The 24,954-nt window shown below is 41.6% G+C and overlaps 2 protein-coding genes across 3 annotated transcripts in view; one reads left to right on the top strand and one right to left on the bottom strand.

Annotated features, from left to right (window-relative positions):
- Positions 1-11,524, top strand: part of NHERF2 (NHERF family PDZ scaffold protein 2) — a 206,240-nt gene extending 194,716 nt beyond the window's left edge. For both annotated transcript variants that reach the window (XM_089686819.1, XM_089686818.1), the window contains exon 7: positions 718-11,524. In XM_089686819.1, the coding sequence (XP_089542945.1) occupies positions 718-876 (159 nt within the window). In that variant the 3' untranslated portion in view covers positions 877-11,524. The remainder of the gene's footprint in view (positions 1-717) is intronic.
- A 2,600-nt stretch (positions 11,525-14,124) lies between these two features.
- Positions 14,125-24,954, bottom strand: part of NTHL1 (nth like DNA glycosylase 1) — a 32,212-nt gene continuing 21,382 nt past the window's right edge. The window contains exons 4-6 of the mRNA XM_089686820.1: positions 19,971-20,130; positions 16,537-16,642; positions 14,125-14,471 (exon numbers count right to left, since the gene is read on the bottom strand). Of these exons, the coding sequence (XP_089542946.1) occupies positions 14,348-14,471; positions 16,537-16,642; positions 19,971-20,130 (390 nt within the window). The 3' untranslated portion in view covers positions 14,125-14,347. The remainder of the gene's footprint in view (positions 14,472-16,536; positions 16,643-19,970; positions 20,131-24,954) is intronic.

The following is a 24,954-nucleotide window of genomic DNA, read 5'->3' as shown; positions in this document are numbered from 1 at the left end:
GTTCTGACGCGTTTCGTCACTTCCGGCTTACTCATATGATTTGAACCATTATACCTCCATGACGGTTGTACCTCATTGGTTATCATCCACTTATATTTGGAGAATTATTCTTTGAAGCCTTTTTTGCCAACCACGAAAGTGGGAGGCAACAACTATTGGTGAGTGCACATCCGTGTGGGGGACACTTTGAGGCTCCTGGTTATTATTAGACAGAACGTGGTGGATGCCAATGAAGGAGGAACAATTTCTGTGGACTTTGAATTATATATAATTTTTGTATTCACAGTAATTCACTGATATCATTTTATTGATTTATTCACATTTTATTGTGTTGTACTCACTATATCACCCCATCATTATTAATTTAGCACCACTATAACACTTTATGTGTTGTTTTAGTCATTCATTTATGACGGTATATCTAAAGTGGCAGAAGTTTTTTGATTAATATATATACTTGTGGAATATATTTGATACACTAAGCGCAATTTAATAGTTGTTGATAAATATCACATACACGTTTATTTAACACACTTATTTAATACATCAAGATTCCCCGATCTATTGAGGGCCACACCTCAGCGAGTGTCTGATTCCGTGTTTTCTGTGTAGCATGAAGATCTGAGCGCTGGTTTTGGTATATGTTGGAGTTTTTAAAATGTAAACAATGCTGAATACATTCAACCAAATGATTTTTCTTTCCACCTTTGTGCAAAGGCAGGTGACGTGACCAAAAAAGATCCCTTCGAAGAGAGCGGTCTGCGTCTCAGCCCCACAGCAGCAGAGGCAAAGGAGAAGGCACGGGCCAAGCGAGCCAACAAACGGGCCCCTCAGATGGACTGGAACAAGAAACATGAAATCTTCAGCAATTTCTGATCTCTCCCCATTCACCAACAGCTGGGATGAGAGCGCTCACTGGACTTAAACCCCTCACCCGCCACCTAAAAAATAAAAAACAAACCCTAAACCACTGCGGATTAACAAGCTCGGGGAGGATTAAAACCGACTAACGAGAGGATGTCACCAAATTACTTGTTTAACCCTTTCAGTTACGCGGCATTTCCAGGCATTTAACGCTGACTTTTTTGTCTCTTCAGTGCCAGAGGCACCAGGTGTTTGTCACCTCCACCAGCTTTGCAGGAGGGACACGGGTTCAGAGGAGATTCTTTTGCCGGTTCCCAGAATCCTTTGGTGCAAACCATACTCCTCCAGCGGCACCCCATGGGCATTATTGTCAGGCTGCCTTGTGGACTTTGCCTGGCCTCTACTGAAGAGCCTTATCTAAGACTGGAACTATTATTGGAAGCCAGGAAGGAAAATGAACGATTGCAGAAAGCAGAGGGCTGCAGCAGCTCAGCGAGGGTGGGAAACAAGGCCAGTAAGGTCTCTACAGCTGCATTGTATTCTTCCTCATGTGTTTATGAAACTCCTTCCTCATCCTTTCCTGTGGTTCCGCCAGGGATTAGGAAGACTTATTTCCACAAGCTATGACCACTGTTAGTGAAGCACTCAAGATATAAGGCAACCAATAAGATCAATCGATATACTGCCAGTGCTTACCCAGGAAAGCCTTGACCCAGGTCAATTTTAATAGTCTACTTGATTTGCCCAAATCTGAGTTATCTATTATTTTTAATTGATGCAGCCAGATCCACAATTGCTTTCAGAGTACATCTGCAAGGACTACAGCCTCTTGCCTGCTATTCTGTGCTGCAGAAGTCTTCTTCCTGCATACAGTGCTAGCAGGAGATTGCTGTGGTGGTCGATCGGTTTGTGTGAATAATTGTGAATGATCTGGGTCTGTTTTGAGGTGTAAACATCAAAATGAAGCTGGGACCAAGGCTGGGTTGGTGGGCAGGCTAAAGGGGAGGCCTCCTTAGAGGTGGGGGCAAAAAGGGCAGAACCGGCTGTTCATAGCTCACAGGAGGAAACATTGGCCTTTTTGCCTTGGGTGCTAAAGGACCTTATCCCACCAATGACTCCCTCCTCTGTTTATCCTCATTGTTGGGAATATGGACAATGGGTTACCAGCAATAATAGAGGTTGACCTAATGCATAAAATTAAATATCCTTGGTAGGCTGTTTCTACTGACAGGAGTGCATCTTTAACTTAACCTGTGTGGTTCCTTATCTTTCCTCAGAAGGACATAAATGTGGTAGAGCTTAAATAGCCAAAGGCGACATACAAGTAAATGTAGAAAAAAAAGTATCTAGTGACTTACTAACCCCACTTTCTTCACTGAACACTTTCCTACACCATCCCTCCCCAACATGGACAGGTCCTCATGAACATTCCAGAAATTAGTGTTAGGATTGGGCTTGGGAAAGGGGAGATTTAGGATTAGATACAGGCTGGGTGAGTTAGATTTAGGACACAGTGCTGGTTTGCAGTGGGACCACAGGCGGTTAGTGCTTGGTCTGCCACACATATTACAGGTTCTTTGTGATTAACCAGTAACTGTAGGGATCTACTGAACATTCCATTTAGTTCACAACCAAGCAAGTAGGCCCGTGCTCTACATAAGCCCTTCTCGACCAAGTTTCTTCCAGAGGTTGCTAAGTGTTCCTTGAGTTGTGGCTGATTGAACTCCCATCGGATGGTGCCTGCACAGTTCCAGGACCAATGTGGCATGACACCAATCCCCTTTACAGCAGCACTCAGACTGAAGTGGGAAAAGCAGGACTGGGAGCCAATTATACAAATGTGTTGACAAGGAGCATGTTGATAGGAGAGAGCCCCTCTTCCCTAGAAGAGGAAGTGTGGTACTGGCAGAATCACCAGCATGAAAAAAGAAAACCAATGCAGCTACCACATCTATGGACTGGTAAGCTGCAATATATTACAGATTTGTTTTTTGGGTTTAGATGCATTTTAACCATAATCCAGAGCAGGGGCGGACTGACCATTTGGAAACTTGGGCACTGCCCGAGGGCCCGGGGTCAGTAGGGGGCCCCATGAGATGCCCCTGGTACCTTTTTCATAGGCTTTTTTGAGTTTGGGCAAGGACACAGGGGCCCCATGATCCCCTGTTGCCCGGGGGGCCCCATGAGTTGTCAGTCTGCCCCTGATCCAGAGAACACTGACAAAGGGTACAATTCTGAAGACCTGCGGTATTCCCATAGAGACATTGCACAATCTCCTGCCTGACAGTTGTGTTTTATGGACAGCAGGCGGAATACGAACAACATGGCCCTCGTGCTGTTAACACATGGGGTGCCAACTTCATCTGGTAACAGGAAACAGACAGGCAGATTCTCTAGCCAGGGATCGGGGTGATAATTCTGAAAACGAAGTTGCTGTTGACAGCATTTTACAGTTAGCACTGTTTACTGAAGCCCTCCTCTGAAGCCTCCTACTTCTTCTCCTTCCAGGAGGATGGGGGGAAGGGATTTGGGCCTCATGTGGAATAGGCTTTGGATCACACGTCAAACAGTCCCGTGGGGTCACGCATTCCTCACTGCAGCCCAAAACCGCTGGCTTGCTCTACCCAACTTGACAGGCAGATGGTTTCATTTAAAGGGAAAAAGTTAGGGAAAAGCAGAATCAAGCCACTCAGCATTCTGTCCTTGAGCAAGAAGAATAGCTGGCTTCTTCTCCCATTGTAAGAGGTTTCACAATAGATGCCATCGCAGGCAAGGAGAATGTGCCATGAGAGCAGGAGGGATGTGAAGGCAGAGTCTGAGAAATGATAGCTGGCAAGAATTAAAAAACCCCAACGCCAGCAGCTGGATAGGAAAGCATTGAGAGATCCTGGAGTCTACGGGGATGCGGCCTGGGGCTTTCCAGCACTTGTGGAATGGCAAGCATCTGGCAAGGCATGCTGGGACTATAAGTGCGACTACAGCTGGATTTAACTCTTGCTGCACATATGTTGGGTTTTCCCATCTTTTAAAACAGTTGTAAACCCTCACCTATACCCATTGAAGTTACTTGCCTCAGGTGATAAACAGAGATGAGACTACATAAGTTGTACCTCTTTATCTGCAGTCTTCTATCCTCTACATCTGTTCAAATTGTTGAATTTATAAAGCTTGTCTGAGTGTTCAAAAAAAAAAAAGGAGGCAGGGAGCTAAAATTACACACTAAAGAGATTAGCGCGCTGGAGTTCCCTTCCTTGTCTCCATTTTTCTCTTGGTGTCAGGAAAACTTGTCAGAAGTGATTCATGCTGATAGCAGAGGAGCAAAACAAGTTAGTGCTCTGGATTAAGACAAGTACATACTATAGAGGGATATGCTTTGTTCATATTTCATGTCTGAGGTTTACAACCACTTTAAGGTGCAAGGACAATAGCAGTGATGTGCAGTTGCCCATAGGGTCCAGACAACAGCTTTCAGTGGTTTGAAGCTCCGTTCCGTAGTGGTTTCTGAAACATTTACTAAAGGAAAAAAAAAAACCACAAGGTCCATTTGACTGACCTTTTCCATAACCCATATTTATAAGGGGCCCTTTTTCACGTCAGTATCACTTTTCTCCCCATACAAGTGAATATGAATGTAAAAGAAACTTAGAAGGACAATAACATGCAAAACACTCCCAGTGCTGAGAGGACTGCCATAAAGTCACAATAGTATGAAGACCATCCAGTCCAGTGCAAAAAAAAAAAAAAAAACTCCCTCTGGTATACTTTTTCAGTGCAGACCTCCTAAGATGGGAAAATCTGGTAGATGACTGTGACAAAGCACACAGGAGGGAGAAAACACCTAGTACATTACCAAAGGTTTAATAAAATATAAAAAACAAAAAGCAAAAACAATACTCACAAAAAGTAGGCAATATATAACCATTGCAATACGCCAAATAACGATCCAGTGGGGGGAATCACATGGCCTGTTCTGATGCACCACCACATTGGCAGGCTGATGCGTTTCGGGGGACTATCACCTGTAGCAGAGCTCTGAGGAATCAGGTACATCCCCCGAAACGCATCAGCTTGCCAAGCTTCAGGGTCATTCAGATGTTAAGGATGCTGCACTTATGGCGTTTTAGTTAGCCATGCACAATGGATTTGAGGAAAAAAACTAAATGAGAAACCATGATCCAGAATGTCATGACGAGGGAGGACTAAAGGGACCAAAAATCCCTCCACTGAACCAATACATAGCACAAGGGTGTCAAACTGGCGGCCCTCCAGCTGTTGGGAAACTACAAGTCCCATCATGCCTCTGCCTTTGGGAGTCATGCTTGTAACTGTCAATCTTGCAATGCCTCATGGGACTTGTAGTTTGGCGACAGCTGTAGGGCCGCTGGTTTGACACCCGTGGAACATTAAAGCCTTCTTAGAACAGAAGGTATTCACAGGTCTCATTCCATCACTTGTCCCAAAAATAAGAGGATTATTCCAGGATAGAAGGCAGATCCATGCAAATCATTCCAGGATAGTGGGTGGAGCCATGCAAATCATTCCTTTATACCCCACTGGCCAGGTTCACACCCAGAACTGCTGCTGTAAAGGGCAAATATAGCACAGTATTATAGAGCCATTTATTCCAACCTGTATAGAGCTTGGATAGAAACCTGTATCACTTGGCAGCTACACTGCATCCAGATGGATCGAATCTTGGTTGGTTCAACAGGGACTGGCTGAGATTCGATCCATCTATAGACATGCTGACTGTACCCAAATTGATCCATCCATCGTCTTGGGTACAACCAGCATATTGGATTTTTTGTGCGATTATTGCCAGCAGGTATAGCCACTAGCAGTAATCATCGTGCTCTACCGTCTGAGATGGATCCCCCCTCCGGTAGAACTCAATAGCTCTGTGGGAGGGATTCCCCCTGTGTTGATGGGGGAATCAAGCCACGGGTTACAGGAAAGACAATTGCATCATCTTTGACTTGTCTTAGCGTCCATTGCAAACTTTTCTTGACATGGGGGGGTTGGTGTAAATACAACAGGGATGGCCAATGCCAGGTTTGAAAACCATTCCACGCCCTCTCATTGTTTTGTCCCCAAACATATTAGCACAGCTCATGAAAATGATGAAACTAGATGAGATTATGTTGTCCTATAAGTTTTTTTTTAAGCTCCACTTACAAAAGATAAAGGTCTGAGCATGATTCAGGAATGTTGTTTTAATCACTTCAGGGAGATTCGGTAGATGGCGGCCAAATAAAATAACTTTTTTTTTTATGATAATCACCAAAACAGAAAGAAAAGTTACGTGATGGAATTTTCAATAAGCTAATGGTGCCACCTGGTGTTCATTATACTACTCTACAATGTCAGCTAATTTAAATGGGGAAGCAGGTTTTTAAAGCATAAGTTCACCTTTTTTCCAGATAAAAAAATGTGCATTTATTTATTTGTTTATTTTATTGCAATGAACCTCTTGTAGACTGTCAGTGTAAGCGGTCTGCTTGCACCTTGTACAGCCAGGCAGGTACACAATGACCGGAAGCATCAATGAACCTCAACGGCACCGTGGTAGTTCAATGAGAACTACAAGCCGACAGTCGCAAAAATGCATTTCATACATAGGCATCTAAAAAAAGATGATGAGATCGCGTCCAAATCCACCATACTTCGCTGAGGCATGGGAAGACCTCATAGCGTACAGGAACACTGACGCGTTTTGAGGGTCAAGCCTGTAACAGAACCGACCCAGTCTGCACTTGGGTACTTCTGTTAGGATACTGCTTCCCTGTCCGAACACCGACCACAGACACCACAGCAGACCATACAAGACTAGACGACACCAATCTTGAAGTAAACCAGGACATAGACTACTTTATTTTAACACAGGTTCAAGATATATACCTTCAAGGGAACAACTCCTCCTCCCTGCATAATGACACAGGGCGGGGCAATCTACCTTTAGTAACAAGAGACACACCAACAGACAGTCCCATCAGGAAGAAGGGCTGCTAGAAACACCCCCACCAAGCCAATACACAAACACATACATCCCATAGTAGTTTGCTCCCAAGCAAAACACAATAGAACAATGGAATGCAGCCACATGGCATTAAACAATCAACAACCCCCCCACCCCAATATTAGGACAGATCACCCTGTACCCCTAACAGGCACAGGGTGACTTACACATAATAATGATATGGGGAGCACATACATCATACACACATACATCCCATAGTAGTTTGCTCCCAAGCAAAACACAATAGAACAATGGGATGCAGCCACATGGCATTAAACAATCAACAACCCCCCCACCCCAATATTAGGACAGATCACCCTGTACCCCTAACAGGCACAGGGTGACTTACACATAATAGTGATATGGGGAGCTGAGACGGGGTCTCCACACCTCTCCAAAGTGAGCTGTGTTCCATGGGCCCCCCACCCAAAGTGACTCCTATCACAAAGCCCTCTTTCTAAGAGTCTCAAAATACGTCAGCAGGCCGTTGGAGGCAGTCTCTTCAGCTTTTCTAGATATGTCTATACATGACATGCGTTTGAGTATTCACTTGTCATTTATTTCTCTAATAAATCTGACTTCTGGTAATACACTAGGTCAGGGCGCCCTCTATTTTGTTGTTTTATAGTTTGCCTAAGGATACCCACAGTCCTGAGAGGGCAGCCAGACGGTTGTGTGCTATACCTACAAGACTCGACAAGAGATAGTCCTTTATCTTTCAGCTCCACACCTGAGCGCAGAACTTCACATTGTCTAATGTGTCCAATTCTTCTACATGTACCCAACAGGTTTATGGACCAATGGAAGCGTTGCAGACAGTAGGGTCACATGTCGTTAAAGCGGAGTTCCACTCACACTGTCAAAAAATAAAAGTCATCAGCTACAAAAACTGTAGCTGGCGACTTTTAAAAAACAGCCACTTACCTGTCCCTCAATCCCGTGGTGTGTCCCCTGCAGCCCGTTTCACCGGCCGTCCTGTATTCCAGGAGGCCGGCATCTTCAGTGTGGGCACCCGGCTGTGATAGCTTGTGGCTTCACAGCCGGGTGCCGCTGTGCTTCATGAATGGTCCTGTAGTCTCCTGAGACCTGTCATGTGTCGCAAAAGACTACAGTAAAAGAAGGAGGGGGGAGGACACCTTCCACTTCCGATTGCCTAGGTGATCGGACTGGAAGTGGGAGCGGGTACCTGTCAAATTCAGGTACCCGCTCCCACCCCCCAAAGGTGCCAATCCTTAATGGGGAGCAGTCCTTAAAGCGGAACTTCCCCTTTTGGGTGGAGCTCCGCTTTAACCTGCACTAGAATGCATGTCAAACGTAGGTCAGCAAAACCACAAAACCTGAAAAGGGTTATGCGATATGTCTCGATGTGCAGCATCACAAACAGACAGATGGTCTGCAAGGCCACAGCTCGGCCTCACCACATTTTTAGGTCAAACGTGAGGAGTAAAGACTGGTAGAGAAGAAACTGGAGGCAGGGAGTTGGAAGAAGACACGACCAGGCTTGCTACGTAGAGCAAAGTGTATCAACCCCCAGCAGCCAATCAGAACTCCTCTTTCACTGAGCTGGCTGCTGTAAACAGAATTCTGATTGCTTGTCCCAGGATTATGTGACATCACTGCTATTTGCAATTCATTATCAAGCAAGCCGGAACATTCAGTGTTTTCTGATGATAATTCCTGACCTGGACAGTCTGATCTCCTCACGTTCCATTGGACCCTGCTGTTGGCATCACCTCTGCCATTTTGTGACAGGCCGCAAACGACCCGAGACAACTGAGCCATGCTTTTTTTTTTTTTTTTACTATGAATGTTTGCAAGTTCATTGCAGCAAAGCCATGCCTTAATGAACCCCGAGGATCATAATGTCAAATGCATAGAGGATGTTGTTCCCCATAAATTAGAAATGCTTAGAAAAGATGAAAGTGCTTTTTGTGTTACACCCGTGATGAAGTGAACATTTTGGTACTCATGAAAGATTTTTTGGAAGGTGAAGTGTTACTTAGAATAGGTCAGGTGACCAGGATCACAATCTATTGGTTGCTTGCAGGGTGGGGGATCTGCTTGTAGTGCAGGGAGGGACCTAGAGAGAAAACGGGGGCCTCTGCCAAACAACCATTTGCAGATGCTGAGAACCGGAACCATCTGTAAGCTCAGCACTGATGCCCTCTGCTGGCTCCAGTGGAAACATCTGCCTTTCCAGATGTTGATGAATTGGGGTCTGGCAGCTTATGCTGTTATTAGAAATGAACTTGGTTGTGGCTGTGTGGTGGGATTGGAAATGAATTGCGGTCTAGCACTGTATGCTGGGATTGGAAATGAATTGCGGTCTAGCACTGTATTGCTGGGATTGGAAACGAATTGGGGTCTTGCACTGTATGCTGGGATTGGAAACAAATTGGGGTCTAGTACTGTATGCTGGGATTGGAAATGAATTGGGGTCTAGCACTGTATGCTGGGATTGGAAACAAATTGGGGTCTAGTACTGTATGCTGGGATTGGAAATGAATTGGGATCTAGCTCTGTATGCTGGGATTGCAGTGAATTGGGGTCTAGTACAGTATGCTGGGATTGGAAATGAATTGAGTTTCTGGCCATGGATGCTGGGATTGGAAATGAATTGGGGTTCTGGCCATGGATGCTGGGATTGGAAATGAATTGGGGTTCTGGTCATGGATGCTGGGATTGGAAATGAATTGGGGTTCTGGCCATGGATGCTGGGATTGGAAATGAATTGGGGTTCTGGTCATGGATGCTGGGATTGGAAATGAATTGGGGTTCTGGTCATGGATGCTGGGATTGGAAATGAATTGGGGTTCTGGCCATGGATGCTGGGATTGGAGATGAATTGGGGGTCTGGCCATGAATTGCTTGGACTGGAACTGCTGTTTGGTAACAATAATGATCCGGCAGTGAAATGTTTTCTGTGCGTGTAGCAAATGATATGCTGTACAGGGGAAGGTAAGGTAGCTATGGTCCTTGTGTTATGCATAGTTTATTGTATACAAGTTGAAGGGTTGGATTTCCTATTAGACAGTATGACTAGGGCCCAGGAGTGATGAAGAAAAGCTACTACCTTCCTCATTTTTGTAACAAAACTTTTTTTTCTCCTTAGTGGCACCAATATAAACCTAGGGGAAAGTAAGTCATCTTACTGATATGTAGGCTTCCCCAAAATGGCTGCCAGAACCCACAATGTGAATATTTTCTGCCTGTAATGAGGCCATAGAAGAAGGATTTTGGCAGCAGCAGGCTGACTACTGCACTGTCCCATAATGACTACAGTGAGGGAAGGAAACACTTTTGCAAAGTGAAGCGGTGGAGGTTATTCAGAGGAGGCCACAGTGGGAAGACGTACCTAGGCCCCACAAAAGGCAAAATCCATCCATGGTTAAGCCTCTCTTACTTTAAGCTCTGCTCATTGATTTTTTTTATTTACACGAGTGGGACAACAGTAAGGAGGGGTTAGGTAGTGGGAGAACGGAGAATGAACTCACACCTAGAATGAACTATTGTGGCAAACCTAAATCTACAACAACCTAACTTCCTAGAACTACCAAGGTAACACTCAAGCAACAAAGATGTACAGAAACCTGAACTGGCATGGGCAAGAGACAGGTGTTAAATGAACCTCTCCTTTGACCATGCTTGCAAAGCAACTGGTTCCCTTTAACAAACCCCCTCCCCAGTAGCTGCACATGCTCACCTTTCCTTTGCTTCCCCGGTGCAATGTTCGGCTGCAGAAGCAACTGCCCTTTGAAAGTTAAAAGCAATGTAATTCGTAGCTCGCCATGTGATGGCGCTGGTGCCTGCCCCATGGAGTACATCATATGCTCCTCCTTACCTGGCATTATTGGGTACCTTTTTTGCTTCTTGAAGCTGAGCAGGGAAGGGGAAGAGAAGGCAGATGGTATGTGTTACAATAAAGGAAACTTGATAGGCAAAGCACAAGTTTGCTTTATATGTGACACTTCCAGAAGCAGGGATACCAGGGATAGTGCGTACTTACCTTCCTTTTATCCTGTTTATTACTGAATCACAGACATGTTTTAAATGAGACTTCAGCCATTATCCCTGTGGGGCAACACTGGCCTGGGGCCACAAATATAAAGCTTGTGGCCTTCCATGCAATCCTCTGAAACCTGGCCCATGGACTACGACTGCTGTGAAGAAGGCAAAGGCATGTTATGCAAAACAATGAAGGATGTAGCTGGCTTACAGCGAACTTTATTATTTTAACAGAACTTCTGATTTAACAGTGGACGCAAATTTCTTATCAAGTGTTCTTAAAACCGGCCACGAGGGGCAGGACTGTGCCTGACACGAGCAACGCCACTGTTGATGTTACCGCTGTGCAACATTGCTCCCGATTACTGACAAAACAGATGAACTCTGCCCTCTGCTGGTAGAAAGGGAGGCCTGCGGGATAACTACATGTGGAACGGACAATATTTTGTTAGAGAATGGAAACTGCTGACTGCAGACGGCCATTCAGCTGCCTATATGTAGCTCTGTTTGGAATCATATTTTTGTACTTTTAAACCTGTAATTATATAAGGCACATATCTGACAACATTTATCTATGACACACGAAAATAAAAATACATTGTAAACTGCTATGTGCATAATAAAGGCTTTCCCAAGTAAGTCTGTTTATTTCCGTCCTGACTTCCACACATAGGCTTCTTTCACACGGGCGGTCTGTTTTTTACATCAGTTCAGTCACGTTTTTTTCCAAGAAAAAATAGATCAGTTCACATCAGTTTTTCATCTGTTTACATTCGTTTTTCAAACGTTTACATCAACTTTTTGTCCGTTTACATCCATCGCCATCCTTTTTGTCCATTTACATCTGTCTTCATCCAGTTTTTGTCCGTTTACATCCGTCCTTATCCAGTTTTTGTCCGTTTACATCCGTTTTAGTTTTGTCTGTTTACATCCATTTTTTGTTCGTTCCTTTTTTTTTGACAGAAGAAAAATAGATTTTTTTTCCGTTAAAAAAATGGATATTAACGGATACACACATTAACGGATGTAAACAGATGATCATCCGTTTACATCCGCTATTCCATAGAACTACATGGGTGTCTGTTTTTCATCCGTAAACAGACAGATGAACAATGGACGTACAGAACGCCCGTGTGAAAGGGGCCTTAGAAGATTTATGTCCCCCCTCTCCAATCCCTCAATCTTTACCCTCCCATCACTAATCTTTCCTTTTTTTTCTTATCTCCTCCGCTATTTCCTTAACCACTTTACCTCAAGAAGGTTTTACCCCCTTCATGACCAGCGCATTTTGTTTTCCTACGCAGCACTGTGCTACTTTAAGGCTGCATTCACACTTGAGTGTTTTGTAGCTTGAAGCTTCAAAAAAACTCAAACTTGAAAAAAAATCAATTGTTCTCTATGGTGCCTGTTTGCGTGATCAGGTGTGAACAGGCACCATAGAGAACAACTGATTTTTTTTTACGTTTGAGTGTTTTTGGAGCTTCAAGCTACAAAATTCTCAAGTGTGAATGCCGTTTAACTGGCAAGTGCACCCAAATGACATTTATATAATCTTTTTCACACAAATAGAGCTTTCTGTTGGTGGTATTTGATCAGCACTGGGTTTTTTATTATATTCTTATTATACAGGATTTATATATTATTATTATTATACAGGATTTATATATTATTATTATTATACAGGATTTATATATTATTATTATTATTATACAGGATTTATATAGCGCCAACAGTTTGCTCAGCGCTTTACAATATAAATAAAAAAAAGACTGCAAAGTTTCAAAACTTTTTTGTGTGAAAGTTATAGCGTCTACAAACTATGGCACTGGAATTTATGCAGCTTTAAGTAGCTCTGACTTTCTGACTGTCATCACATTTCTTGAGGTACTAAAATGCCAAATGATCCCTTTTTGTAAAGTAGACAGCCCAAGGTAGTTGCTGGGAGGCAGGTTAAGTCCATGGAAGATTTTATTTTTTGGAAAATGACAAAAACATTTTTTGTTTTCATTTTTTTTTGGTCATTTTAATTAGATAGTTCTCACACATGCCATGGGTATATGTGGAATTACACCCCAAAATACATTTTGCTACTCCTCCCGAGCATAGGGATACCACATGTGAGACTTTTTGAGAGCCAACTGCATACGGGGACCCAAAATCCAATGGGCACATTCAGGTTTTTAAAGGGCATAACTTGCACACTTGGTTTCTTAAGTTCCTATCACAATTTCGGAGGCCCTAAAATGCCAGGACAGTACACCCTCCCAAAAAAATGACCCCGTTTTAGAAAGTAGACACTCCAATGTAAAGAGGCATGGTAATTTTTTTGCAGATGTCATTTATTGCCACAAGTTTTTGGAAAACAAAGAAAAAAACAAAAAAAATTTTTTTTTTTTATTTTCTTCATTCGTCAAAACCTTGTGACAAAAATATCTGCAGAATACCTCTTATCAAATACCTCTTGGGGTGTCTACTTTTCAAAATGGGGTCATTTGGGGGGGGGTTTGTACTATCCTGGAAATTTAGGGCCACCCCTTCCCCCTCATCTGTTATGCTCAGAATCCTGTAGGCCTCTTCACCAGTGTATCTTTTTTTTGGACATGTTGGGCACTAACTTTACAGGTACCAAGTGGCGACTATGGGAAAAACGAGTTGGCTAGCAATCAGGGACTGCTTGCGTGGTAAAAATAAAATGAACAGTATATTAACCCCTTCATGCCTAAGGATAAAACAAATCTAAATGCCTAAGCACAATTTTGCAACGTTGACATGTGTTAGTAAAACCGTACATATCATCACAACTACTTTGTACATCCAGGTGAATTATACCGCGTTTTTTTCAGGACAAATGGGGCTTTCATTTGGTGGTAAATGGTAATGCATATCTCCTAATTTCTGTTTTAATTATCAAAGGAAAACTGGCCCAAAATAGTAAAAAAAATAATTTTTGTTAATTTAGCTGTGTATTTCTTGTTACTATCATAACCTACCACCAAAGAACAACCCAAAATAAACTTTCCAGCTCTTAACTATCGCAGCGATACCATATATGTGTATGTTTTTTGTTGTTTGTACCTGTAGTACAGCCCAGAAACAAATGGTGCGCATTTTGTTTTTTTACCTGACACTGATACTAAGTGCTTCCTCTAATGGCTAATCTTCATAAAAAAAAAAGGATGCCCACACATTTATTTTAGGAAATTACGAAATATGATTTAAAGAAAAAGAACATCTAACACTTTAGAACAAAAAGAATACCAAATTTACTGATACCATGTAAATATAGAAATATATACACTTATATACACAGAGATAGATGACAACATCATTGGAAGGCTAGTAGAAAAATCTCCCATGTTGTCTATAAAACATTCTGATCTAAAGATTTTTCTGTAGTCTTGTGACTCTACCGCAGTCCATCCATGGGATCAGGCTCCATCACAAGCGGGATCATGGACCTCCTCACTTTTTCTTGGCTCCAGGACAGATGTCTCTGTTCAGACACTCGGAACATCGAGGTGTCACAGGGAGGCACATCTGCTGCCCGAACCCCACTAAAAGCCAGTTAATCTCACTCCAAAGATCCCTGCAAAAGACCCAAGTATAAATGCTAAAGCTGAAATGTCTATACAGGCGAACCTCGGTTTACGAATTTAATTTGTTCCACGGGACCTTTCGTATTGCAAACAATTTGTAAACTGAAACGCGGTTTCCCATAGGAATGCATTGAAAACCAATTAATCCATTTCGGAGGTCAAAAAAAAAGTAAAAAAAAAAAGTCATTATCTGTTCAAAACTCTTTATAAAGTGCACTTTAAGGGCATAAATACTGTACAGGGATATGATTAAAAATTAATTTGTAAATGCATTGAAAACCAATTCATTCCGGAGGTCAGAAAAAATAAAAAAAAGTTTTATCTGTTCAAAACTCTTTATAAAGTGCACTTTAAAGGCATAAAGGGACATGATTTAAAAAAAATTCCTAAATGCACTGAAAACCAATTAATCTTTTCCAGAGGTCATAAAAAAGTAAAAAAAAAAAAGTCTTTTATCTGTTCAAAACTCTTTATAATGCGCACTTTAAAATCATAAATACTGTACAGGGACATGATTTAAAAAAACTGAAAACCAATTAATCTGTTCCAGAGGTCATAAAAAAGTAAAAAAAAAAAAAGAAAAGTCTTTTAACTTTTTAAAACTCTTTATAAAGTGCTCTTTAAATGCATAAATACTGTACAGGGACATGATTAAAAATTAATTTGTAAATGCATTGAAAACCAATTAATTAATTCCAGTGGTCAGAAAAAAAGTCTAAAAAAGTCTTATCTGTTCAAAACTCTTTATAAAGTGCACTTTAAAGGCATAGTACTGTACAGGGACATGATTAAAAATTTATTTGTAAATGCATTGAAAACCAATTAATTCATTCTGGAGGTCAGAAAAAAGTAAAAAAAAGTTTTATCTGTTCAAAACTCTTTATAAAGTGTACTTTAAAGGCATAAAGGGACAGGATTAAAAAAAAAAAATTTGTAAATGCAATGAAAACCAATTAATCTGTTCTGGAGATAAAAAAAAAAGTCTAAAAAAGTCTTATCTGTTCAACACTCTTTATAAAGTGCACTTTAAAGGCATAGTACTCAACAGGGACACGATTAACAAAAAATTTGTAAATGCATTGAAAACCAATTAATCCGTTTGTATTGTGAAAATTCGTAAACCGAGGCATTATTTTCAATGGATTTTCATTTGTAAACCGAAAATTACGTTAACTGAGGCCTCAGTCGTAAACCCAGGTACGCCTGTACATGGTAGCTGGTTCCTCATCTTAAATTTGTAAAGCAGCAGCTGAGGAACTACAAACCACAGCATTGCTTGTTAGTGCCTTACACTTAAAGCAGGACTCCAGTGTTGTCGCAATATTGCTCTGAAAATCTGAAATGTGTGAAGGTCTGCTTTAAGCCAAAGGAATATTATTATCAATATATATTAGTTTTCTGAGTTTACAAAATAAAGCAAGACAGTGACAATACAAGAAGGTCAGGAGGGCCCCATTGTGACAGCTTACAATTTAAAAAGGGTGGGGGGGGGGCAAGTGAGGGATGAATTGATGGAGAAAGTATGAGTTCAGTTATAGATGTAGGTGCGATACATATTTATATTTAGTAAATCACCCCCAATGTGTTGCTGGGGCTGGAATAAACCTGCCATAACATTAGTCAACAATGACCTGTCCATGAATGTAAACCTGTTAACAGTCTCAATCAGGGACGGACTGACAACTCATGGGGCCCCCGGGCAATAGGGGATCATGGGGCCCCTGTGTCCTTGCCCAAACTCAAAAAAGCCTATGAAAAAGGTACCAGGGGCATTTCATGGGGCCCCCTACTGACCCCGGGCCCTCGGGCAGTGCCCGAGTTTCCAAATGGTCAGTCCACCCCTGGTCTCAATGTACATTTACCTTTTATATATGAGTAACTCACAGAGTACAGAGAACCACTCCTTCCAGTCTATACCCCCAGCAGCATAACATTTTCAGTGCAGTTTCTCTGGTGGGGAAATTAGCCCAGGACTGCAATGCTACAGGATTACCCATTATGTCACCCTATCATCCACCTTTATTGCTGATACATCCATATGTGCAGCTTCCTCACCTGGGCATCCAGTCTTCAAGGGCCACCCGAGTGTCTTCTGGATTCTTGGTCTCTTTCTTTACCCACTTCAGTCGGTTGGAAATTCGATGTACATGAGTGTCCACACCTGAGGGCAGAGATTGTACAACATGAACTCTAGGTGTGATCATAATGGTCACTGGGGTGCCTACAGAATTCGGATGATAGCAACATCATTCCTACAACAGTTCGCCCTGTCTGTTCGGGCAGAAAGACTTCCTGCATCACTGTGTTTGTTAAGGGAAGGGGCTGGGCCATGTAGAAAAGAGGAAAGGTTTTGCAGCACTTTGCTTTTGGACCCACGGGTAAAAAAGCATCACCTTGCATTTTAAATGCGGTTTAGACTGAAGAAAGTTATAATGTACGTAAAAGCCAATAATTCAAATCTCATACAACCGTTAACATTTGCATGATAAATGTAAGGTTCTGCACTTGGGGGCTAAGAATATGCATCCATCATACATACTAGGGGGGTACAACTGGGGGATCAATGGTGGAGAAGGATCTGGGGGTTCTGGTAGATCACAAGCTTAATAATGGCAGCAATGCCAAGCTGGGGTTTCTAAAGAAAGCAAAATCCTCTCTTGTATTATAAGAGGTATAGACTCCAGAGAGAGAAATATCATTTCCCCCGATACAAATCATTAGTAAGACCTCATCTGGAATATGCAGTTCAGTTTTGGGCACCAATTCACAAAAAGAACACTAGGGAACCATGTATAATACATAAGGGGGGATATGATCTCCATGTATAATACATAAGGGGGGATATGATCACCATGTATAATACATAAGGGGGGATATGATCTCCATGTATAATACATAAGGGGGGGTATGATCACCATGTATAATACATAAGGGGGGATATGATCTCCATGTATAATACATAAGGGGGGATATGATCACCATGTATAATACATAAGGGGGGATATGATCTCCATGTATAATACATAAGGGGGGATATGATCACCATGTATAATACATAAGGTGGGGGATATGATCTCCATGTATAATACATAAGGGGGGGTATGATCTCCATGTATAATACATAAGGGGGGATATGATCTCCATGTATAATACATAAGGGGGGATATGATCTCCATGTATAATACATAAGGGGGGAGTATGATCTCCATGTATAATACATAAGGGGGGGGTATGATCACCATGTATAATACATAAGGGGGATATGATCTCCATGTATAATACATAAGGGGGGATATGATCTCCATGTATAATACATAAGGGGGGGATATGATCTCCATGTATAATACATAAGGGGGGATATGATCTCCATGTATAATACATAAGGGGGGATATGATCTCCATGTATAATACATAAGGGGGATATGATCTCCATGTATAATACATAAGGGGGGATATGATCTCCATGTATAATACATAAGGGGGGATATGATCTCCATGTATAATACATAAGGGGGATATGATCACCATGTATAATACATAAGGGGGATATGATCTCCATGTATAATACATAAGGGGGGATATGATCTCCATGTATAATACATAAGGGGGGATATGATCTCCATGTATAATACATAAGGGGGATATGATCTCCATGTATAATACATAAGGGGGATATGATCACCATGTATAATACATAAGGGGGGGATATGATCCCCATGTATAATACATAAGGGGGGATATGATCACCATGTATAATACATAAGGGGGGATATGATCTCCATGTATAATACATAAGGGGGGATATGATCTCCATGTATAATACATAAGGGGGATATGATCTCCATGTATAATACATAAGTGGTTCATATAGTGAACTCGATGTAGAGTTATTCACCCTGAGGTCATCACAGAGGACAAGGGGGCACTCTTTACGTCTGGAGGAAAAGAGATTTAATCTCCAAACATGGAAAGGTTTCTTCACAGTAAGAGCTGTGAAAATTTGGAATAGACTCCCTCAAGTGTTGGTTCTGGCCAGCTCAGTGGATTGCTTTACAGAAGTCCTGGATTCTTTCCTAGTTACACAGAATATAACTGGATACTAACATTTATAGGTAAAGGTGATCCAGGGAATATCCGATTGCCTCTCGGGGGATCAGGAAGGAATTTTTTCCCCTGCAGGAGCAAATTGGATCGTGCTTTGCTGGGCTTTTTTTTGCCTTCCTTTGGATCAACTGTGGGTGTAGGATTATAACTTTTTTTTTTCTTCTTTTTTTAATGGTTGAACTGGACGGACTTTTGTCTTTTTTTCAACCAGACTAACTGTGTAACTATGTAATTTTCAATCTGTAGTTTGGAATAAAAGAATACCTGGTGATCCTACCATAAGGGTCTTTGTTAAACACTTGCTAATATACAATATATGGGCAGCACAGTGGCTAAATGGTTAGGACTTCCACCTGGCAGTACTAGGGTCGTTGGTTTGAATCCCAACCACAGCACCACCTGCCTGGAGTTTGCATGTTCTCCATGCCTGCGTGGGTTTTCTCCGGGTACTCCGGTTTCCTCCCACACACCAAAGACATGCTGGTAGGTTAATTGGATCCTGTCTAAATTGGTCCTAGTATGAGTATGTATGAATGTGAGTTAGAGACCTTAGATTGTACGCCCCTTGAGGGTTAGGGACCTTAGATTGTACACCCCTTGAGGATTAGGGACTGATGTGAATGTACAATATATATGTAAAGTGATACGAAAATTGACTGTGCTATATAGGTACCTGTAATAAATAAATAATAATGTAGGGTGACAACGCACTCTCCCAATTGTGCTCCTATGTTGTCACCCTGTTATATTGGCTTCCAATGGAGACGACTACAAGTGGCCATTTCTACACACATTAAGCAGACATGGTCCACTATTGTCACCATTAGGAAACCCACATTGAGAAGTGCAATGCAGCCATCACTGTAGTCGATGTAGACAGGAAGGAGCTACAGGTCATCAGCTTTAAAAGGCAACAGACAGTTAAACAAAAGTGTTTTATTAAAAAAAAAAAAAAAAATCATGGTAATTGTTTAGTAAACATTACAAGAGTCAGGTATGGTTTAAGTCTAGTATAACTTACTAGTGTATTTTTAATGTAGGAAGAATCTGGAGATTCCCAAAGGAAACCATATACTGGAAACTGTCAGTTAAGAACAAATCCTTGGACCCCATCTCTGCCAGGCAGCAGTGACAAATAATAAGCCATTGTTTTTGTTTCACTTCCGTACTATGACACAACAAGCTATTCGTTTATTTCTACGTCCAAAACAACAGCTAATACTTGATTATGGATTTCTGATAGGTTGTAAAGCTCTGTGCAAACTGCAGGCACTATATAAATCCTGTATTATAATAAAAATATTATCAGAAAGTCACCAGCCTTAATGGACAACACTAGTGGAGTGGAGGAAGTTTCCAGTCCTAACATCGATGGTTAGACTTACCAATCCCCGATACCCTGTTCCAAGCAATGTCCATGACCAGATGAGCCATTTTGGGGCCCACCCCAGGAAGTTTCACCAGCTCGGCTACGTTATCAGGTATGTCGCCTCTGTATCTCTCCTGCAGTATCTCAGTGGTCTGCTTGATGTATTTTACTTTGCTCTATTGTAAGAAGGCAAGACAATGATAATTCAACTTGTATTACACCAACATGTCATTTTTCTGATATGTGTCTGTGTTATTGTGTACTTTTATTAAAAAGTATTCTGTTCTCTTTGCACTGCTTCATTTGTATCAAACACCTGGTAATCCTCCCAGTCCCTTCTTTCCTATTTCAAACTGGCCACACTAGCCATCCATACCTGCATGGTCAGTTTTCTGCTTTTGCATTCTTCTAGGGAGCACACGCCCCCCTGCACAGCTCTTCACTAGAAAGACCAGTGTTCTGCTGTTGCTCTGCCTCCTGCTGACGTCCCCCTTCCCCTCGCAGTCTCCATCCCCAAACTCTATAAGCTTCCTATTCTGCTAAACACAATATTATTAAAATAATTTGGACTTGTTTTTTTTCTGAGAACAGAGGTCATGTGATCACTTATAAAATGAAAAAAAAATGTATTTATAACACACACACGATATAGGGTCTGGGATTAAAAATCCCATTTCAGTCTTTGCAGATGACACCAAGCTGTGCCGTGAAATAACGTCCTTACAGGTTCCAGTGTTGGGACCAGGGGCGGACTGACCATTTGGAAACTCGGGCACTGCCCGAGGGCCCGGGGTCAGTAGGGGGCCCCATGAGATGCCCCTGGTACCTTTTTCATAGGCTTTTTTGAGTTTGAGCAAGGACACAGGGGCCCCATGATCCCCTATTTCCCAGGGGCCCCATGAGTTGTCAGTCCGCCCCTGGTTGGGACCCTTACCTTTTAATATGTTTATAAACGATATAGGGTCTGGGATTAAAAATCCCATTTCAGTCTTTGCAGATGACACCAAGCTGTGCCGTGGAATAACGTCCTTACAGGATGTCTCCAATTTACAAGCCGACCTCAATGGTCTGTGTAATTGGGCAACTATGTGGCAAATGAGGTTTAATGTTGATAAATGTAAGGTTCTGCACTTGGGGGATAAGAATATGTATGCATCATACATACTAGGGGGGTACAACTGGGGGAATCAATGGTGGAGAAGGATCTGGGAGTTCTGGTAGATCACAAGCTTAATAGAGCTCCACAAAAGTCGGCCCCTTGTAAATCACCTTGACCAAAAATTTGCAGATATCTATACTCCCCAGCAAAACATCTGTGTTGAAGAGTACCTCATTAGTTTTTCTGGCCATGTTGCATTCAAACAATTTATCCCCAGCAAACATGCCAGATATGGGGTCAAGATGTATAAGACCTGTGAGAGGGCAGCAGGCTATACATATAAGTTTTGGATTTACGAGGGAAAAGATAGTCACCTGGACCCCCTGGATGCCCAGACTACATGGGAAGCAAAAAAAAAGTAAAAAAAAAAAAACAAAAAACATAAAAACTGAAAAGTACAAAAAAAACTTTACATTTTAAAAACCAAAAATAGTTATAGTTTTTTTTGTTGTTGTCAAGTTATTGTTCTACTGTTACGACTTAACTGTTTTATTGTTAACCATTGCTGTTTTCTTTGCAGGAATGCCATTCAGCTGCAGCACCGACTTGTTTATTCTGACAGCAACAGGGTGTTGCTCTCAGAATACACATAAGTAGCTGTGTGCAGTGCTGTTGGATGAGATTTTTCATCCGCAGTTAAAAAAAGAACATATATGCTGAAGCATGAGGGTTTGAGGTTGCCAGTGGGTGGATGGCCCCTATAATTCTGTATATATTTAAAAAAAATTTGGGCAGAGATTTCTTCATCCACATCGGCCAATGTGAATAGAGGAATCTGTTAAGTTTTTTTTTTTTTTCGTTCAGCCCACAGGCTGAATGTTAAAAAAAAAACATTTCATGTGTGCCCACCATTAGCAGTGGGTGGATGCATGGCCGTATATTCTAATGGTGGGCATACCACACACTTTTTCTGGTAGAGATTTTTTCTCTTTTTTTCCATTAAGCCCAAAGAGTGCATAGACAAATAGAAATAAAAGAACATAACAGGATGATGCCTGCAGTCTAAGAAATGACCCCTTTTTGGAAAGTAGACACCCCAAGGAATTTGATAAGCAGCATGGTGAGTATATTGCAGATCTTGTTTGTTGCTACAAGTTTTTGGAAAGTGAAGAAAGAAAACAAAAACATATTTTTTCTTTTTTTTATATTTCAAAACCTTGTGAGAAAAAATGAGATCTGAAAAATACTCACCATGCCTCTTTTTAAATTCCTTGGGTTGTCTACTTTCCAAAAAGAGGTCATTTGGGGGGGTTTGGTTCTATCCTGACATTTCAGGACCTCCGAAACTGTGATAGGTAGTCAGGAAGTGAAATGAGGAAGTTACATACCTTCAGGCTTTTAAAGTGGTCATTGGATTTCAGTCTCACATATGTGGTACCCCCTTATTCGGTAGAAGTAGAATGTATTTTGGGGTGTAATTCCACATATACACATGGCTTGTGTGAGCAATATATCATTCAATGACAACTTTGTATAAAAAGAAAAAAAAATGTTTTTGTCATTTTCCAAAAACGTGTGGAAAAAAATAATTCTTTCATGGACTCAACATGCCTCTCAGCAGATAGCTTAGTGTGTCTACTTTCCGAAAAGGGGTCATTTGGGGGTGTTTGCACCTCAAGAAATGTGATGGGCAGTCAAAGTAAAAGCTGTGTAAATTCCATTATCTATACCATAGTTTGTAGATGCTATAACTTTCACACAAACCAATTAATATGCAGTTATTGGGATTTTTACCAAAAACATGTAGCAAAATACATTTTGGCCTAAATTTATGATGAAATTTGAGTTTTTTGCATAATTTTTTTATGACAGAAATGAGAAAATATAGGGTTTTTTCCAAAACTTTTCAGTCTTTTTTTGTTTATAGCGCAAAAAACCCCCCCAGAAGTGACCAAATACCACCAATGACATGTAGCAGAATAAAATTTGGCCTAAATTTATGATGAAATTTGAGTTTACTATATTTTTTTTTATAGCGAAAAGTAACAAATGTTTCTTTAAAAATTTTTGGTCTTTTTTTGATCACCCCAGAGGTGATCAAATACTACCAAAGGAAAGCTCTATTTGTGTGAAAAAAGGACACAAATTCAATTTATGTACAGTATTGCATGACCGCGCAATTGTCAGTTAAACTAGCGCAGCGCTGTATAGCCAATTATGGCGTAAATTGCAGTATCTATACCATAGTTTGTAGATGCTAGAACTTTCACACAAAGCAATCAATATACACTTATTGGGATTATTTTATACCAAAGACATGTAGCAGAATACATTTTGGCCTAAATTGATGACTAACTTTGAGATTACGATATAATTTTTATAGCCGAAAGTAAAAATATTGTGGCTTTGTTTAAAAATTTTTGGGTTTTTCTGTTTATAGCTCAAAAAATAAAAAGCGCACAAGTGTTCAAATACCGCCAAAAGAAAGCTCTATTTGTGTGACAAAAAGGACATCAATTTAGTTTGGGTGCAGCATTGCATGACCGCGCAATTACCAGTTGAAATAGTGCAGCACCGAATAGCAAAAAGAGGCCTGGTCAGGAATTGGGGTAAATACTCTGGAGGGCAAGTGGTTAAATAATTATACAACAAGAAGCCACAGACAACACACCGACTCTGCAAACTGGTATACTGTGTTTGTCAAATAATTCCCATAGTAGGGCAATCACTTGCCTGGCATTTATCAACCTCCTATTGCCCAGGCAGTGGATGGTTCTCAGTGCTGCAGAAAATGGCACCAAGTACTGGCAAGGCACTGTTCTCTGTAACATTCTCCATGGCTTCAGTCCAGTTTGTCCTTTTATCATGCAGAGGTAAATGACCGCTGCTCAGTTCTCCGGAGTTCTCCTCTGAATGCCTTTTTATGGAGCGGTGTAGATCGCTTCTCCGAATGAGGAGAGAAGCGATCTACAAACGCTTTGAACGCTGGAACACGGCTGCTGTTACTGTAATCTCGCGAGATTACAGTAAGAGATCAGTCAAGAACAGGTTACTAAGGAAGGCCATAGATGGGCCGATAAATGAAAAATTGGTCGGCCCCGTTGCCGATGCTGCCACCAACGTCCACGAACAACGACCGTTTTTCGTGGATTTTCCAGCATGACCGATAAAAATAAAATGAAGTGATCCGCGAAAAACGTCGTGATAACTTACGGCGTGATTATCGGCTGATTTTTCGTGCGGACAAAAATTCGGCCGATAAACGACCCGCCTATGGCCTGCATAAGCAGCGGTAAATTACCGCTGCTTCGTTTACGGTTCCCCTGATTCTCCACCTCTGGGCTGGAGAATCTGGAGGGAGAACACAGATCGCCAGTGAAGGTCTGGCATCGCTCCTTTCTAGAAGGGGATGAAAGAAAGAGCGCACAAACCTTGCACATTACCTCAATAAATAGTGACTAATTTTATTTTATTTAGGAAATATACACACAAAAGTGACGGTAAAACAGGCATAAGTTAACTATAGTCCACACAGGGTTACAGGTAAATCCAAAGCGGGGGGGGATAAAAGCTAACGCGTTTCGAAGGGTTCTCCCTTCTTCATCAGTGCTGGGTTTGGCAGATAGAAACTTCAGTATAGCAGAGTTCCCATAACAAGGGGACGTTCAGCCGCTGAGTGTCAGTATCACATCAATTCAGCCTGTTTGACACTTATAATCACTTTTGTGAGTATATTTCCCAAATAAAATGAGTCACTATTTATTGAGGTAATGCGCAAGGTTTGTGCGCTCTTTCTTTCATCCCCTTCTACAGTTTTATCAAGCTTCCCCAGCTTCATGATTGAGCTGCACAACCTCTGATCACCAGCGGATGAACACGCTGTTTGTTCCTATCCCCCGTT

The sequence above is a fragment of the Staurois parvus genome, unplaced genomic scaffold, assembly GCF_062004578.1.
Source record: "Staurois parvus isolate SC_StPar_1 unplaced genomic scaffold, SC_StPar_1.0 ptg000412l, whole genome shotgun sequence".
NCBI lineage: Eukaryota > Metazoa > Chordata > Amphibia > Anura > Ranidae > Staurois > Staurois parvus.
Note: the sequence above shows the minus strand (reverse complement) of the source record. Positions and strands in the feature narration are given on the sequence as shown.